The sequence below is a fragment of the Lepidothrix coronata genome, unplaced genomic scaffold, assembly GCF_001604755.1.
Source record: "Lepidothrix coronata isolate B3197 unplaced genomic scaffold, Lepidothrix_coronata-1.0 Scaffold22, whole genome shotgun sequence".
NCBI classification, from domain to species: Eukaryota; Metazoa; Chordata; class Aves; order Passeriformes; family Pipridae; genus Lepidothrix; species Lepidothrix coronata.
The window spans coordinates 185,796-205,713 of record NW_016690202.1 but is presented as its reverse complement, the minus strand read 5'-3'; the positions used below and the strand labels follow the sequence as shown (position 1 = coordinate 205,713).

The window sequence follows — 19,918 nt, the reverse complement described above, 5'->3', positions numbered from 1 at the left end:
ATAGCAGGAATGTGTGCTAATGCCAGGTTGGCTGCTGCCACAACTCAATGAGCAAAAATTCTTTAAAGACTACACAGAGGCAGAACTCCTTGATTAGCTCTTATGGAACAGAATGGTATCATGTCAAAGCAACATTTTCCTTCACCAAACCTACTGCCATCCTGCTGCCATCCATCCCCCCCTTTCCTTTTCAGCCTGCCACAGAAGCCACCCACCTTCCTGCTGCCCAGACTTTTGGCTGAAGTAACCTATTCTGTTTTTGCAAGCTCCAGTCTCTCACTGAGCCATCAACCCCGCCCTAAGTATTGCACATGCTGCCTGCCCCTCAATTTAGTCCCAAGAGCCACCACCATCCTCCCACACACAAAGCTTTTGGCAAACAGGTTCTTGGTATGCCTATCTCCATACGAAAACTACATCCACATGAACGAGTTCTGCAAGCCTAAACCTGGCTCAGGATCCCTGTCCCAGGTCTCAACTTCTCTTCCTCAGAGAACATATCTGCAGGTAAGGTCCATGGCTTTACACAGAGGCTGAAAATACAAAGAGATGGAAAACCTCCAGCAAAACGGAAATGTGTCAAGAAGTCCATTCACATGACCCATGGAAGGGAGGCAGATACTACGATGGAGGAACGTTAACAGGCCCAAGACGTTTTAGGCAGAGACAGAACTGGTAGTAGATGTAAAAATGGCTACAGCCACAAACATAACACTGTATGTTCACCAAAAAAAAAAAAAAAAAAGGGGGGGGAAAAAAAAAGAAATAGCCAACTTAGCTATAGAGCAAGCAACAGAGACCCTGCTGCCACACTGTCATCTGCCTGCTTTAAAACTTCTGTCTATGGACACATAACTGCAGATAACAAATATACTAATGTCCATTATGATAAGCAACAATACTGGTTTAGAATACTGACAGTAGTAAAAAATGTTCAAGTCTGTTTTTCATAGGAAAGAGGGAGGGGAAAGAAGACTTCCCTCCTCCTCTGAGACAAAACAGAAGTGGCTCATTGGGATTTCATGATCTTCACTCATGACATCTGTAGAAAGTCAGCCTCTACTTTATATAATGGAATGGCAGTAGTACTGCAAGTTTCAAAGGGAAAATCAGTAATGCCAGAATGCATGACAGCAGACGCAGGGCAGGCAGATTTCTAATGTTCAGCATTAGAATACAGGTCATATTACTGCTACTACAGGAACAAATATAAGTAAGTAATGGCCAGTCTTCGCGAGCGAAGATTTGGGAAAGGTCATTAACCCTTCAAGCCTGCGCAGCAGTGGATTTTTTAGGTGAGACCCAGCGTGCGCTGAACTGAGCCCACCCTTTAATCCTGAGGTTCATCTGCCGGGGCCGAGCGAGCTTGGACGGTGGCAGTGAGGGTCTCAGGACGTAGGTTTGTTTAGAGTGACCTTCTCTTAGATGGATTGCCTTACAGGGCTGACGAGCTCCATCTGCCCGGGGGGCTGGGAATCGAACCCGGGTCGAAGTGGTGAGAGTCCTGCCTCTGGTGGACCAGAGGGGCCTCTGGTGGTCTAGTGGTTAGGGTGCAGGACTCTCACCGCTGCGACCCGGGTTCAATTCCCGGCCCCCCGGGCAGATGGAGCTCGTCAGCCCTGTGTGGCAATCCATCTAAGAGAAGGTCACTCTAAACAAACCTACGTTCTGGGGACCTCACTGCCACCGTCCAAGCTCGCTCGGCCCCGGCAGATGAACCTCAGGACTAAAGGGTGGGCTCAGTTCAGCGCACGCTGTGTCTCACCTAAAAAATCCACTGCGCAGGCTCGAAGGGTTAATGACCTTTCCCAAATCTTCGCTCGCGAAGACTGGCCATTATTACAGGAACAAATATATTGCACAGAAATCTGAATGCCTCTTTTCTTAAGGTAAAACCAAACATTTATTTTTAGTCTCTACCTCACTGTTAACCTCCACCAAAAAAAAAACCAAACAAACAAATAAACAAGCAAACAAAAAAAAAAACAACTTCTCATTACAATTCGTTAAGCAGAGCACAGGTTCATCAAGCCATCATGTAATTTGCCCAGAGCCCAATCATGGCCCCAATCCTACAGAAGCTAAATGTCTGCAAGCAAGAAATTGCACAGCCTCAAAAAGAGGCTGTAGATTAAGAAATTATTCAAATCTTTGTAGCATCAATGCAAAAAAAAATCAATTCATCAATACAGCATACAGCAGCCTGCAATTCGTGAGGATTACTCCTTTGTGACAATTCTTTTTGACAAATTTCAGACATTACTTAACTTAAAACTAGACTTCCCGAAATTAATGGCACTGGGGGAAAAAAGAGTGTACAAGATGCTGTTTCAGTATATCAGATTTTCAAGGTTTACTATTAAAAATTCAAGCTGTGTTGACTAACAGTGATTAGCCACAATGTTCTTCTGCCAGCTTTCTCAATGCATAAATACTTTCTTAGGCAGCAGAATAAAACAGGTGGTTATATGGTCATTTGTTCTTTTTGTGTATGTGATACAATTTTGCAGAATAAAATCAAAGAGAAAGAATTTTACTTGCTGGCAATGCAATGTCTGTTCACAAAACAAACAAGAGGACATAGCCAATGCTAATTTAAGAATGTTAATATGCATCTATCACATTTGCCACTGACAGTCAGAACTGAACCACACAGTTACCTCATTCATAAAATGTTACCCCTAGACCCCACCCTGCTGCTCAAACATCACTACTTCCTTGCCTCAGCAGCTCACATTTCCAGCCATTAAACTCCCCTACCACGTTCTATATGCTCTTGCTATATATCCCTTGCTGCTTCTATGCACAGAGAAACACTGCAAACACCACAAACTGCTGGTTCAACAAGTAATGCAGGATACGAGAACAGAACCCAAAGACACAGAGGGAGCAGTTCAGTGAAAAAGTCCGCAAGCAGAAAAGGCTGCTCAGGGGAGCATGGGACTGATGCGTGGGGAACAGCAGGATAGCCAATTTGTCAGACCTCCATCCCATTACTCTTTTCTTGCCTTGTTTTGCCTAATTGACTGTTCAAGTTTTAGTAGTGAACTGGTAAGATTTTTACTGCTATTTCTTTGTAGAGATTCAATTATTTTAGCACCTTGGCACCTGTTTTCACATCACCAGCAATTCACTAGCGACGAGATCTGTCCCTCAAACCAGGTTGAACCTCGTGCTATAAAATAATTATTTGCATGTATAAAAATATTTTAAACTATTGTACTGCATGAACATTTTTCAATTTAGGCAAAGCATGTAAGCACCCAGATACTTAATTCTCTTTGCTTCCACCAAGCATCATGTGACAACCCCATCCTGAAATTCTGCCACATGCCTACAGAACTATGGCTTGACCCTATAGGCTGATTTAATTTTGCTTTTCCCCTGTGGCTTAAGTCTGATCAGAGTTTTGATAAAGAACTACTTAAGATTATTTTTCATTCTTGACCCTGTCCTGTCCTTGCCTAAGTAGCTGAAGCAAAATTCCAACAGGGCACAGCACACTCAGTGTGCTGTGGAGACGCACAGTATCTGGTCACTTTACATTACTTAGATACCACAGCACTCATAGAACAACAGCAGATAAATACCACATTATACAATTAAGCTTTAAAGCATGACCACCTCATTTTCTAGGCATTTTCTAGGCATCCCCTCCAGGGAGATTGCTATTTGAAAAATTTTGTTATGTATTTGAATAGTTTTCAAATACACAAAAAAAGTCATCACCAGCACCATCTGACTTTTTTTTTTCATGTATAGATAAAGGCTGTGTGCATGCACACACACAGATGAGCATGAATTTAATAGTTAAAGGGTATCACAAAGCTTTAAAATACTCACAAATAGTATATGTAATCTTTCACTGAAAAGGGACACGATGAATTACATTGAAATAGATCATTCCTTTCTCTAACATGTGATGTGATAAATCATAGAGGACATAAATGTATAAAATCCACACATATACTAGTAAAATCTGAGTTAAGAGACAACTGCAGATACAAGTAATAATATTAATATTGGTGTAAATGAAGCAGGGATGCAAATTTATGTGTGCAAGCACCAAAAAGACCCATCAAAACAAGATTAAACAGAATGACCTATACTGATAGCCAAGGACACAACTAACAGCAATAAAATACCAAGGGATGTGTTGTTTACACCGAAATCAGGCCTGTGCTCTCCACAGCACGGACGACTTATCTGCAGAAGACTCTACACTGACTGGCAACAGGAAGGTGGCAACAAGGCTACCCAGCACACTGTACATGCCACTACTCTACCTGTTAGCCCAATACAACTTTAAAAGAAGGAAACACAGACAATGGTCAGCAGACTTGCAAAAACATGTATGGAGGCTGAAGTAAGAAAGATTGTGAGGGAAAAGAATCATGTCACAGTAACTGTTGGCTCCTAAATCATATAAAAAACATAATCAAATTTTTCTTTGTCAGTCACAAGGAACCCAAGAGATGCAGGGGAAAAAAAATTCAACTCAGTGACAGCAGTAGAAAACCCCCGAAAGGTAAGGACAGAAATAATGCTGGTAACAACACTAAATACGCATTTTAAGAATCAAAATGGGCTATGGAATGTATCTCTCAGGGCACAATCCATCCATATTAGAACAGAGAAATTCATTACTTAGCAACAATATTTAATCTATGCCATTCTCCAAATTGAAGATAGCAGGTCACCTATAAACATATCCAATTTTTTATTATATAGAAATCTATGTGCACACAGAAACTGTCAATCCAATACCAGTTTTGTCCTTAGAGCCTTAGAGCTCTTCTCTTTGTTTTTCTTAAGCATTGTAGGCACGATCTCATAATTCCATTCCACTCAATGGATCATTCCCACTTTTTCCTTAAGGGGAACTGACAGTCCGTATTTTTCACTGATAAAAAACTTGCTTACGAAACTGTTTGTAACTTTCTTGAAACTTATTTAATCAAGTGCCTAAGCAAGAAGTGGCTTTAACTAGTGTTCCTCTTGAACACTCTTGGCTGGTCACAATCTTATGTTGCTGTTATCCAAGGATATCAGCTGTTTCACTGTAATGTATAAATTAGTTTAATGAAAATTCTGTGAACAACTTTGACATTTCCACAGGAGCAAGCAGATTACATAAGTGCTGGTACTGAACCTGAGTCCATATTTTATAATTACTGAAATTATTTTCAGAAATGTCAGGAGAAAGACAGATGCAGCAAAAATAAATACATAAAAGAGGTCCTCTCCAAATTAAACTGAAATTGAAAAAAAATAACAAAAGAAGACAGAAAGAGAACAGATTTAGTCTGGAAAAGTCAGGTATTTTACTTCTAGGGCAGGTACTTTAACCATGGAAGCTCTAAATAAAGGAGAAACTGCCTCTAGTCACTCATTTCTTTTATGTGTTTCTGTTTCTGACAGCTCCTCTCCACCTCAGAGAAGCCCAATTAATTTGTTTTTAGGAGAAGAGCATTTTAAACCAGAATGTACCTACTCAAAGCTAAGTTTAATTTTTGTGCCACAACCTTTGAGTTCACGCCCTGTCTCTCTCCTGTTTTTATTTTGCTGAACTCTGTGGGTATGGTAAGGAAACAAATCAGGATAAGGATCACTCATGCCTTAATTCAGTGATGGAAACTCACCTGCTTTAACTCACACCATGCACTGAGAGATCATCTCTGGCTACCTACTTCAGCTAGATACACTCTAAATGTCTAAAGCATAGTGATTTGTAGATGTTATCAGACATTCCCTGGTTCATCAGAGAATTTGCATGCTTCATAGACAGACAACAGCAACACTTAATTCTGATCAAATTAAATCTCTATTTCTGAGTCTGGCTTAACATTAAACATAAATGTCTTCCTTGGTATCTGGAAGTGTTTGGTGAAAATAACAAATCAGTAAAAATATCTAACAAGATATAAATAATCCATCTCCACAGTGGCAGTGTGCAAAAATGTACTTCAGTATAATTTTCTAATGGACTTGAAAGTGGGATACTAACAGCCGTGCAGATTTACAATCATGTTAAGCTTATATAAAGTCAGTTTTGCTACTGGAGACAGCCTGAGAGAAAGCTCCCAGATATTCATTCTGCCTCCATGCCATCACAACCCGCTGCCAGAAGGTGTTTGTGCAGCTGGGCAGTTAAACATGCTGAAGAACCTGCATGAAGCAAGGTGCAACCAGGATCAGTTCTGCCTGTGTCCACTGGACCACTTGTGCCAGCACAGCCAGGGCACGCTCTGAGTATGGAAAACCTCACTTCTTTCTCAACCACCACCTTTATCTCTGTTTATGCCAACTATGCTAAGGTTGCTCACCCTTGAATCAGCTCTCCTTGTCCTGCCTAAAGGTGCATCCTTGGCATGCCACTGGCTCTGAAGCTCCAGAATACAGTGTGTTGTGCTTCCCTGGAGCCATTCAGGACCTCTAGATGTTTTTCACAATGAAAACATAGGACTTTTCACATTTTGAAATTCAGTCTTCGTGTCAACATGCATAAAACATGCAAATACAGCAGCCAACATGGCCCATGCACACCATCTCTGATGCCACAGCCATTGTTAACCTCAGCACTGTGAGCCCTGTTAAACAAGACAGTAGTATCAAAGACACTTTAAAATACCATCTGCGGAAACCTAAGCACTTTAATAACTAGATATGATTATGCTGACAAGGGGCTATTTCTTTACTATACTTTAATAAAGTCTCAGCAACGTTACAGAAGGTGCACTTACATCTCAGCGATCAGCCACAAAAATATGTATGTGAATGCAATTGAGGTGACTACACTGCAGTCATTTTTCAAACTCAGAGAAAAATATCTAATAAGATTCAATGTCAGACATCCTAGCAAGAGTAAGCAAGGTCAAGTTTCAAGAGCCACTTTCTGCTCTGGCTGAAGTCAACAGGAGTTTAGCCATTAACTTTAAAAGAGTCTGTCTTCTGCCCACACAACAGTTTCAGGTTAATATAAAGTACCAAGGACACCAAAAGAAGGCACCAAAAACCATTTTCCTTAACGGTTTTTTCACTCTGTCATTCCAATAATCAAATATTTGATGTGAAATTAGTTTTATATTTTCTTGATTTTTCCTAATTAATATGTTTGCTTATTGTTTAAGATTTCTTATGCATCAGAACCTAAAACACGAGTCTTTTCCTAGACAGTAGATATCCTATGAAGTACAGACTTCTGGTATGCCATTTAAGTCAGAACAGCAGAGCACTTAAATCCACTTTCCCAGCAGTTAGTTTCAGTTATTCACATACCTAACCTTACTATCACCAAAAGCTACACAGAAATATCAAGCTGAAACCGAGTAACTAGCCCCTTGTGCCAGAGCTTAGCGTTTTGTTTCACAATGTGTTGTCACACTAACGCAAGCTTATTCACGTACAGAGATTGTCTTGTAGTACTAAAGCACTTTTGAAAGAAAGTAGTAAGTGAATAGAGTTTGTTTCTTAAGACATTGTTATGTTCATAGTCCAATACTTTCTCAACAAATTACTAACAGAAAACAAGAAAATAAGACATACAAATAAAAAATACATGCTTTCAAACCAAACAGCTCAAAACTACTGGAAAATCAAATCCAAGGTACAGAAATTGTACAGATACAATTAAACTCAGTATCAGAATACATATTATCATAACTAAGTAACAATTTATACAAGAATATACAGTCTTTACTTCCATAATCAAAACAGTAGCTTAACAATCCTATACGTTCAGTAGAACTCATCTATTCTTTGTTCCTACCTTTTCATCCACTGGACTGTTCACAGAATTTCTTAAGGAAACAGTTCTACTTTCATGATACATGTATTTGATATCATTCATAAAGAAATCAGATTTCTTCCTTGATTTTTAACAAGAAAAATCTTCAATACGAAACAAAAACTTGAACGTAAGAACTTTTTGTCACTTTGAAAATCCCTCACACAGCTCCTCTAAAAGACAGGCATAAAAAGGTGACTGCACAATCCTCAGGTTTTCATTTACAATCTTCATTTCTTTCCAGGTATTCTAAGGCAGATCAAACACCACACTTAACCTCCATTTTAACTGTCCTGAGAAGAAGACTAGTCCACTCTAAAATCATAAAAACCATGTACTATACTGTGAGCACAATACAGAAAAACTTCATATACTTACAAACTTCCTCTTCTTGGAAGGCTCAACTCCTTCTGCAACAGAAAAAAAAGTTACAGTGTATTAGGAATAAAACATTTCAATTGAAAGTGGCCTTTTTAAGAAAAGTACTGTAATCCTGTCGTCCCACTAGTAGCAGAGAGACAGAAGACGTGTTGTGACAACAATAAAAGATGATATATATTTTATATGTACCACCTTCTACTCTTATTTGAAATATTATCATTAGCAATTGGAAAAGACTAGGCCTTTTTGTAGCAGCAATATTAAAGTATTTCAGGCAATAGATATTATGGAAAAGCCTTACAGTCAGCTATGATGCACTGGTAACACTACTAAAATTTGCAAGAGTCAGTGACAAAGATATACTAAGTTCTTCTAACACTGATCATTTGCAAAAGTTGTTTACAACAGGATCACAAGCTAAATAGATGACCATCACCACCAAGCTTTCTATACTATGTTCTTTAAGACAAAAAAGATGAAGTACATAACAGTTTTGTCCACTATAAATAATTATAATTGATTACAATCTTCCACAAAGTACTAGCATAACAACAGAAACACTGTTGTTAAACATTTCTAAAACTCTTGCTGAGAACAATTAACAACTAACTACTTTGTATGTGACTGGCCAGATACCTCGATGTCAAATGGAAATTACAAACAAACATTTTACTGTTATTTTAGCAATCTGCTGCAGTGTTCCACCACCTTCCTTTTTTTTATTTCTCACATGAACTTATATTCTGAAAGCTAATTAGTTAAGTTGTCTTTGCAATCATGCCCAGCAGGGGATATCAACTACATTCAAACAAAGGGACAACTTGTCTGACATAGAGGTCATACAGTCAAGATACATGTGAAGTTGAAGAGCATCATGAAAGACAAGGCTGCATATGAGAATGGTTCAAGTTATATGGATGGATGCATTTACTCCTTTTACTGCATTCTTTTATATTTATTTACAGTAACCTCAAAAAAGGATGTTGTAAAGTTTCTACTCAGTTTCCATTCAATAAGTTATCAAAGGGAATAATTGCAAAACTCTTCCAAAAGTAGTTACGTACATGAACTCTGTGTAAGTGTGCACACACAATTATTTCACACAGCAAAGAAAGTAAAGTTATGGGCATTGATCAGAAAACATGCATGAAAATACAATCAAATGGACAAAAATAGTTCAGCCAGGCACCCTAGAAAAGGCCATAGGGGAATAAATAATTATGTATTCTTTAGAGAATTTTAAATGGTGTGCAGTAAATAAAGCCGTGGCTGCTAAATGAATGATAAGGCCTAAAATATCAAGTAGCTGCTCAATTCCTGAGCACCGCCTATCCTGTTCACTGAATGAGGCAGGAAAAAATAGTGTGAAACAATGCAATTAGAGATCACAACGCAAAGGCAAAGGAGAGCAGAATTAGGGACCTTGGTAACAAATTCTGGCACTTCCTAGGAAGTTCCAGCAACTGTTCAGAATCTGCATTTTAAAACAACACCTTTTAGCATGACATAAGCTTATATACACAAGAACAGTTACACCTGCACACAGTATTGCATTATAAAGCTAATTCTCCTAAATTTAAAACGTCACACTCATCAGGAACAAAATGTAACTGCAAGTTAGGACCCACGTACTTCCCTTGGTATTTTTTCCTTGAATATTTACAATGTCATTGTGTTCAATTTCTAACACAAAAATTTACTTGTAATGCTAGGCACTGTCATACTGCAGCAGACAATGCTTGTGGAAAAACTGCCAAAATGTATAAGCAAGAATTATCCATGGGTTTGCGTTGCAATATGTACTTTTAATTTGTTTCCTATTAATCAGATTTTTTTTTGTTTTGTTCAATCAGGTTGTTTTGGTTGTAGTTCATCATTATAACAGCACAGCAAATGACAGATACTGCCTTCTGTAGACACCTGAAGTCACGTTAATCTCTTGGCGCATTCTCACGCATGCCATACTGAAGCATTACTTTTGACTGCAGAATAAGGCTCCAAAAGATTATTGACTCACTGATAAAGATGTTAAAAACTGCCAAGATCACCCCATATGAAGTAAAAAATAAGCAAAACCTTAAGTATGTAATTCATACAGGATGATTTAGAAAACATTTTATTTCTAAGGCTGGATTTTAAAACAATATACATATAAACAAATGAAGGACAGAAATAAAAGAAATGTCCTTCCTGGATAAGATCCCTATCCTCATTTTTCTTATATATCATAGCAATGATATTAAAATTAAAGGTCAGTTCTCTCATGCTTCTCCAGCTGGAGTGTCTCCAAGAAAAAAAAAATCTGAAATGTAGTAAACAGAAGCTTCTTTTTCTGTCTCACATCAGCCTGAATTATTACAGCTCCTACATGATTTTTCTAGTTTCACTTAGGACTCACCTGCCTCAAAGATTTTTTCACAGCCTCAAGGAATTAATAGATTATCAGCTGTGTCAGTACAGGCCTTCTCGCTCCAGACAAGGTTCACTAACCTGATGCTAGCTTTGTAATAGTACAGCACAGCTCCACAACTGGATCTACAAAAAACAGTTGGGAAAAGCATAAACAAGCTCTACATGGGGCTAGCCAATAGCTTAGATTAGAGAAATCATTTATTTCCTAGGTATATAAACACCATCCATTCTAAAAACCTAAAGATGCCACTTTTACCCTGTTACCTAGCTGTTTTACTCACACCCATTGAAAATAAGGATGAACTATACCACACCAAAAATCACGGAGTTCTTAAGGGTTGCAACACTCTGGTTCAGATCTCAGTTAAACTGCAAGTGACCCGCAACAACTGGCATTACAGCGTCTCCTTTCTGAAAGCCTCAACTGAAGACCCAAAAGACCTGTCTGTCCTAGTTCCGCTGCCCAGCATCCAACACATGCAGACTGCTTAAGGTAAAATTTAGCAGGGTCAGGACCTTCAGATCACCTACTTAGCAAGCAAGAACCTGGGGCATTAAAAAGAGAAAAAGATGTCTTTGCTACCACTCGGCATGGCTTTCAGTCACCAGCCCTGTCCCAGAGGACAACACTATGCGCTTTTGCCCTTATCCTACATGGAATTCTCCTCTGGCCAGTTCAGGTTGGGCTCGTTTTAGGACCGTGTCATTCCACTGCAGTAATACAAAGCAGACTTAATGGACCAGAGACTCTTGCCCTTGAGGCCCTGTGTATTTCAAAAACTATTGTCACGAAACAGATATATCTTGCCTCAAGTTTAAGATATCTGTGCAAGCTGTACCAAATTGCTGTGATGTTACATTAAGAACCACATGTACTGAATTTAATTGCAACTATCATTAATAAATTCAAACTCTACTCTGTGCATTTTACTATCAATAACATGGTTTTACAAGCACAAGTGCTTTTTGATTATTTCAGTAATTATGATTCTTCCTCTGGTTCTACACACCTGTGAAACACTTCAGTATGGACAAGTTTAATATCTGCATCAGAGTGCAGATATTCAGCCTTATAAAAAAACCACACTGACCAAATAAAGCACAGTGAACTTAATTCTGGATCAAAGCCTTCACCCCACTAACTATAAACACGGTTTAAATAATAAAATTATATTAATAGATTTAAACGACAGAGGTGACTTAGACTTTACAAAACATTTTAAATACTGAATTTCATCCCCTATATGGGAGGAAGAAAACATGACATTAACTTACTGCTTGTTACTAGATTCAGTTTTAAAGAATCAACAAGAAACTGCCACATCCATAAACAACTAAAGACATAGGTAATGTTGTCAATACAGATTGACTTCACAAACACAGTAAATCTGCTTCATCTTCCAACAACTGCAATGTTCTTTCAGAGTTTCCAGTTGTCCATAAAGTGGTCTGGAAAAACACACTTTTTCAAGACAAATTCCAGTAATGCACTCTTGAGCTGGGGAGGTGTTAGATATGGTAAGATTCATATGACTTTTTTTTTATTTTTATCACTTTTGCTGTACCCATCCATTATAAACTGTAAGCATCTAAAGACTTTCTGGTAACACGTGTTAGATCTTAAGACTAGGTTAACATTGTAACATTAACACTGCATTAATAACAGTAGGAAGAAAAAAATCAGCAATGGCACACAATTCACCTTCTTATCATCATGACTGACAGCAAGAATTACTGCTTTGAGGGATGAATTTGAAGGATTTCTTCTTTAGCAATTACTACATTTTTGCTAAGATAAGATGGGGGACGACAGCAGATCTGTCGTGTGTCTCACACCAAATGTGCTTCTCCTGCTCTAAGTCTGTTTCTCTGGCAAAGCTCTCTTTTGTTCTTATGACAACTTACAGTGTTTCCTAATAAGCCTCTTCCTCAGAAATGGTTTTATATAGTGATACCAGGGTGGAATTTTTCTAGTCAGGATTAACTAATTTTCAAAAAGATGAAGAAATATGTTCTTTGTCAGTCAAGGTGTTCTCACTCAGATCTGATTTCTGTCAAAACAGATGTAATTATAAAACTGTTCTCACTTTCAGATGACCCAAGTGACTTCATATTAGCACCACCTCTTTCTCAGCACTCTGAGTTTTAAGCCTGTCCAAGTTGCAATTCTATATCCACTTTTCTCAGGAAAACTCTACCGATACCATCTTCATTCATAATGTAAGTCAATGCCTTATGGTGAAGTTTGATGTTCTGCCTTTCAGCTGAAAACTTTCTGATTCTTTTCATTCATTCAGATGCAGTCACCAGGTTTTTGCTTGCTTACTGTGTACCCTCATCAGTTAAATCAAAGGTCATCTCTTCACAAGCACATTCAAGAATGAAAATTGCCACTACTGCACTGGCAAACACCAGAAGGTAGTTACCACTACTCAAGGAAGATTCCATTCAATTTCCACAGATTTTAATGGGGATATAGTGTGGAAGTGAACCAGCCTGTCAGTCTTGGTTCATTATCTGGTAAAGTTATGGAGAAGATTATTCTGGAAGGTACTGAATAACACCTGAAAGACAATGCAGTCATCAGTCAGAGCTAGCTTGGCTTCATGAGAAGAAAGTCCTGCTTGTCAAACCTGATTTCCTTTCATGAGAGGGGGGAAGCCAGTTTATGTCATCTTTTTGAATTTCAGTAAAGCTTTTGATACTGTCTCTCACAGGATCCTTCTGGACAAAATGTGGTGGGTGAGCAATTGGCTCATGGGTTGAGGACAGAGGGTAATAGTGAATGGGGTGACATCAGACTGGTGACCTGTCACTAGTGGGCTTCCACAGGGCTCCATCTTAGGCCCTGTGCTCTTCAACGTCTTCGTAAATGGACTTGGACACAGGACTGGAAGGGATACTAAACAAGTCTGCAGATGGCACAACACTCAGGGGAGCTGCTGACTCTCTCAAAGACTGGGAGGACCTGCAGAGAGAGACCTCAACAAATTAGAGGACTGGGCAATCACCAACCCTATGAAGTTCAACAAGTGAAAAGTGCCATATTCTGCATCTGGGATGGGGCAACACTGGATGTTCATACAGACTGTGGAATGAGATGCTGGAAAGCAGTGCCATGGAAAGAGACCTGGGGGTCCTGGTCAATGGCAAGTTGAATGTGAGTCATCAGTGCCCTGGCAGCCAGGAGGGACAACCGTGTCCGGGGGGGGCATCAGGCAAAGCATCAGCAGCCAGTCAAGGGAGGGGATTGTCCCGCTCTGCTCTGCACTGGGGCGGCCTCACCTTGAATATTGTGTGCAGTTTTGGGTGTCACAACATAAGAAAGATATTGAGCTGTTAGAGAGCATCCAAATGAGGGCAACAACGATGGTGAAGGGCCTTGAGGAGAAGCAGCCTGAGGAGCAGATGAGGGCACTTGGTCTGTTCAGCCTGGAGAAGAGGAGAGGGAGGGGGGAGACCTCATTGCATTCTGCAACTTTCTTGTGAGGGGAACAGGAGAGGCAGGCACTGATCTCTTCTCTCTAGTGACCAGTAACAGGACCCAAGGGCATGGCCTGAAGTTGTGTCAGGGAAGGTTTAGGTTGGATATTAGAAAGAGGTTCTTCTCCCAAAGGGTGGTTGGGCACTGGAACAGGCTCCCCAGGGAAATGGTCAGAGCACCAAGCCTGACAGAGTTCAAGAAGTGTTTGGACAATGCTCTCAGTGACATGGTGTGACGTTGGGGGATGGTCCTGTGCAGGGCTAAGAGTTGGACTCGATCTTTGTGGGTCCCTTCCAACTTGGCATATCTGTGATTCTGTAATTTTGTCTAATTCTATACTGTGTGTTCTATGAAATTCATTTTTCTCTCTTCAGTTAACTTTCCCTGCTTTTGTTACAGGCACTGCTGACTGTATTATTCAAAGGAGATACATACCTTTCCATCAGTTCTATGTGTTCTGAGATGTGATGGAAAAGGAATACCCAGATGCCTACTTAAAGCCAAGTATTATCAATTTAAATGCAAATTAACTGAATTAAAATTAAAAAAAAAGCCAAACTGGCTACATACGAAAACCATACAATAAAAAGAAATCAATCACTTCATCATGTACAAGAACTACTTAATTAATCTATTTTTATTTTCCTACAGATGAACCAGATACAACATTAAGATTTATAATAGACTAGACTAACGAAGTAAAGAGCAGTTAAATGTGTTTTGCTTTGCCTAGTATTCTTCTAGAAACTCTCATATAGCATTAAAAACACTGCTCCTCATGGAAAAAGATGAAACATTTCAGAATTATTCCATGCATTTACAGTAAGGATTTTCCTACTAACTACACTGTAGTCTGAAGTCTCTCCAGCTGTGGGACTGGTAGTAACACTTGCCAACCAAAAGAACTTGCTCAGAAAAATTACACTGTTTAAGAGATACAATACAAATGATGCTCCCAACTAAATTTTGAAATAAATTAACAGAAATCAAAGAAAAACAACTACACTAGGATGCATAGGTTGTAACTAGCTTGCTTTTTTGTTTGTTTGTTTTACAGTTCAGAGACAATAGCAAGAACTTGAAAAGAGAAGATAAAGGAGTCAGTCACTCAAAGAAGTTTGGAGTATCATCTATTGATCCTGGAAACAGAAAAAATAATAATCAAACTGACTTGGCCAGGGAAAGAAAAGGAAGTTAATAAATAAATAAGTAAATCAAAAGTGCTGAAAACATACCATTTATGGGAATAAAATTCATCAACACAGAAAATGACAGGGAGAGACAACAAGGTTTGTTTTTTTTTTTAAATGCTTATTGGCATGCCTAGTTTACCCCAAATGAATCCATAAATACTCAGTGCTTCAAGGACGTACCACATCATCACAAAAAAAGTAACTCCAAACACTGCATCAGTAACCTACTGCTCAAATGAAAAACAGGAATGCAGTTAAGAATTATTCAAACTATGCATAATAACATAATCTTTGCTATATCTCATATTCTCAGCCAAAAGCAGCAGTGGCAGACCCATCAACTCCACTTCCTTACCGCAGTAGCTTATTTGGAGAGTAGCTACCGTAATTAGTAAAAGGTGAAAACTCCCTTTAATGAGAAGCACAAACCCCTCTGAAAGACAGCAATTTGACTGTTGCCAACATTAGCTCAGTGAATCTTTGCATTTTCTTTGCTTCTTTTAAGTAAAGTAGAAACAGCAGAAAAATATTACTTCAGAGGTTTTCACTGTTACCCACCATGTTGCATTCTTATCTCAACTTTTAAAAAATCAAAAACCACGTTTCTTTAACAAAACAGTGTGAAAATTCTCAATGAACTCTTCCCCTGAAGTATACAGAATCATTTAATCTAACACAGTGTTAGAAAATCCATGCTTCATTCTGACCTGCTATCACACAGTTTATTTCACCCCTTGGCAAAGTACCACTTCACCACATGACTAATGGAGAAAATGCATGGACTGCAAAGTGTTTGAAACAACAACACTCAAAAGATTCCAGCTGCTAAGTTCACATGAATATTCCTATCATTAGAGTTTAAAAGTGTTATCATATATTAATAGAAAAGGAGAAGAAAAAGAAAAAAATAATCACACAAGACATAAATGCCATAAATTTGTTCATCTGAACAAATATAAGCAATTATACAGTTAACTACCACTGGAAAATTCTGAATCCATTTTGACTAAAGGCAGGGATTTCTCTAAGTTCTGTTTGAATCTCTAGGTTCTTTCATCAAACAGAAAACAGTGGTTTTTATATGGGCATACCTATAAAATATTTTGCCTGCTATTAAAAAGCAGAAGAAAAAAATCACAACCACCAGCACACAGGGGCCACTCTTGACACTTGTTGACATTATAGTTGTTGGAGACCATTATGCCCACAGGAATCTAGATGCCTTCCTTTTCCCAGCTGCAGATCATGTTTTGTATTACACAGTTCAGCAGCTGCTGCTGAACTTTGTTGAAATCAGTAACTAAAAGATAAAAGGATTAAGGTTACCTTCAGCATGAAGGAGACTTGCCTACACTTGGGCTTTGATTGCAGCAGTTTTTGTTAGTCATTTTGCACAGGATAGAAGGGGCTAAAAAGAGTACAAATTCCTTTTTCCAGGACTCATTACCACTAGCCAAATATAGGCCTTGCTCTACCTTAACACATCCACAGTCATCAGCTGGAAGAGACCAGGTAAGCCGAAAGGGGAAAGTTCACTGGAATTTAATTTTAAGCTATGTTACTCAGCTGAATGGAGTCAGAGAGTCTGGTCAAAGCACTACTGTGCCCACAATGTCCACTTTCAGACCCATAGAGCTGAGCTCTGCAGCTGCTCTTCATACAGAAGGGAAAGACTTGCAGAAAGCCAGGAACAAAGGGCAGAAATAACTCACTTTTTTACCCAGAAAAGTCACATGGAACAGCAGTGACAAAACACTGCTTTTTTGCTTTCAGCAGACAACAGAAATGCCTCTTTTGCATAAAAAGGAAACTATACATTTGCTCTGTTAATGATTCCAGACCTTCTGCCCCTTATGTAATTAAAGGTCTCAAAATGAGAGATTTTACTTAATGTTGATATTTTAATTAGTATTTGTAAATTCACATTTGATTGGTTCAGCTGATCGCGCACAGCTTACTAGCAATGTACTCTACTGATGTAAAAGAAAGGTTCAAGTTCTAGAGCAAGGGTTACACTGTAAAAACTGAGACTGTCTGGAGACCAGCTAGGTAAATATTAACGCCATTTGTGAAACCAGCTTAATCAAAATGCACACTTCATTTTTTCACTTCAAAACTCTGCTCACACATTTCTCTCAACATCTGATTTCAGCTTATTCAATTTCAGCTGAAGCTTGATTTCCTACAGGACTTTAAACGCCCTGAAAACTTTAAAGATCCGCTCTAGTGTCTTCCTCTCCCAAAGGAGAGCAGCACTGTCATAATCTTTTGTCTCTGCCACTATTATAAATCTAAACATTGCTGTTCATAGGCCTTCTCACATTTCCTACCTTGCTCCTGCTTGTTTGCGACACTTGCTGCTGACCTGCAAAAGACTACTGTCACTGCTCCTCTTCCTATACGGTAGGCAAGAGGACACGACCACCCAGTCGATACACGCTCTAAAGCAAGAAAATTTGATTTTAACATCTCCAAAGATAGTATGGCAAAAATCCCATGATCCATATTGATATTACATTGCTCTCCCTTCTGATGTTATTCAAGTTCTCTAATAAGCTGCAATCTCAATTTTGAGTATCCACTGCAGGAAGACAGGAAAAAAAGGCTCTTTTTAAGTATACCTTTCCTTATCAGAAAGGGAACATAACACAAGCATTATCAGTCTGCTATTTTTATTTTCATCTGAAAGTCTCAAAATGTGTGCATCAACATATATATCTCATGTATCAATCTCTGATCTAAAATCTCTGATGCAAGCAGGAAGCTGATGTCTAGCAAAGACTGCCTTGAGGCACAACCCGAGTTTCTTAATACTGACAATTTTACTGGAATAATTCTTGATAAAACAATACAAATTACTAAAGCAGCATTGGACCACTGTGTATAACAATTTCTGAACTCTTGACATGAAATAAAGCACTGTTTCAGCCTAGACAAGGCTTTCAGCTAAAAACCACAGCGGACAGACAATCCTCCTTATATACAAAAAGCAAACATGTAACTGTGATAAATCCTGTTCCACAATTTATATCATTAACTGTTCTCTCTGTATGTGCTAGCAATAAAGTCAGGTATATTTTATAAGTTTTGTTCGGACTACTAACACCCTAGATCAATTGAGATTAGGACCCAGATAATCTTTTGATTTATTGCCACTTTATAGCCAGTTCCATTTCCTTCTTTGCCCAATACAGCAAAACGATTGTTCCAAGAGAAACTAAGTAAATCATATCAGAAACTGTATTAAGTTTTGCAAGCATTACATTTCTTAAACTCCCTTTTACCTTTGAGTGATAATCCTATTTATTCCATCTTAATAAGGTCTAACAGGATAAGTGAAGGTTACTCGAATTTATACCTCTATCTAGTATGGTTGTCTGCAAGTTTCTGTCATGAAGTATCTGCTTATTAATGGGAATAACTTTCCAAAGGCACAGAGATTTCTCATCAGAGTAGTCTCAAAGACCCTCAAAAATAAAATTTAAAAAAAAAAAGATAAGAAAAGAATAGAACATACACCTTCAGGTTTGTATCTATTCAACATGAAATAAAAATAAAAGAGAGACAACCATAGTTTCTTCTCTACACTTCTTAACTGTTTTTAAGCCAGCAGGAGACAAGCCAAACCTACACTGAGACTGCAATAGGAAATAGTATGAAAAATTCCTCCCAGTTCCTATACCGATTTCTATGATTAAACTGGCAGGCTAATCCATCAGTTTTCACCTTTTCTGCAGTCACACCACCAAGATATTTGAGTCAAAGAAAGCACCAGTGTATTTTCTATGCTAATTTCATTAGAAAAGATCACAGAATCACAGCATAGTTAGAACTGGAAGGGACCTCTGGAGATCACCTAGTCCAACCCCCCTGCCAAGGCAGGGTCACCTAGAGCAGGTTACACAGGAACATGTCCAGGTGGGTTTTGAATGTCTCCAGAGACAGAGACTCTACTACCTCCCTGGGCAGCCTGTTCCAATGCTCTGCCACCCTCAATGGAAAAAAGTTCTTCCTCATGTTGAGGTGAAACTTCTTGTGTCATTACTTCTCGTCCTGTTGCTGGGAACCACTGAAAAGCATCTGGTACCATCCTCTTGGCACCTGCCTTTGAAATATCTATATGCATTAATGAGATCCCCTCTCAGTCTTCTCTAGACTAAACAGGCCCAGCTCCCACAGTTTCCCCTCAGAAGAGAGATGCTCCAGACCCATCATAACCTTTGTGGCCCTTCGCTGGACCTTCTCCAAGAGTCTTTCTTCCACTGAGGTCCCAGAACTGGACAAAGCACCCCAGATGTGGCCTCCTTAGGGCTGAGTAGGGGGAGAGAACCACCAAACTCCACCTGCTGGCCACACTCTTCCTGATGCACCCCAGGATACCACTGGCCCTCCTGGCCACAAGGGCTCATTCCTGGCTAATGGTCAACCTGCCATCCACCAAGACTCAAATCTTCTTCTCAGCAGAGCTGCTCTCTAGTAGGTCAGCCCTCAACCTGTGCTGGTACTTGGGGTTATTCCTCCCCAGGTGCAGGATCCTACACTTGCCCTTCTTGAACCTCATTAGGTTTCTTTCTGCCCAACTCTCCAGCCTACCAAGGTGCCACTCAATGGCCACACAGCCTTCAGGTGTATCAGCCACTCCCCCGAGTTCTGTATCATCAG

The 19,918-nt window shown here is 39.1% G+C and overlaps 1 protein-coding gene across 1 annotated transcript in view; it reads right to left on the bottom strand.

The window, feature by feature from the left end:
* Positions 1 to 19,918, bottom strand: part of MAST4 (microtubule associated serine/threonine kinase family member 4) — a 296,129-nt gene that overhangs the window by 138,511 nt on the left and 137,700 nt on the right. Inside the window, exon 5 of the mRNA XM_017808069.1 lies at positions 8,165 to 8,196. Coding sequence (XP_017663558.1) covers positions 8,165 to 8,196 — 32 coding nt within the window. The remainder of the gene's footprint in view (positions 1 to 8,164; positions 8,197 to 19,918) is intronic.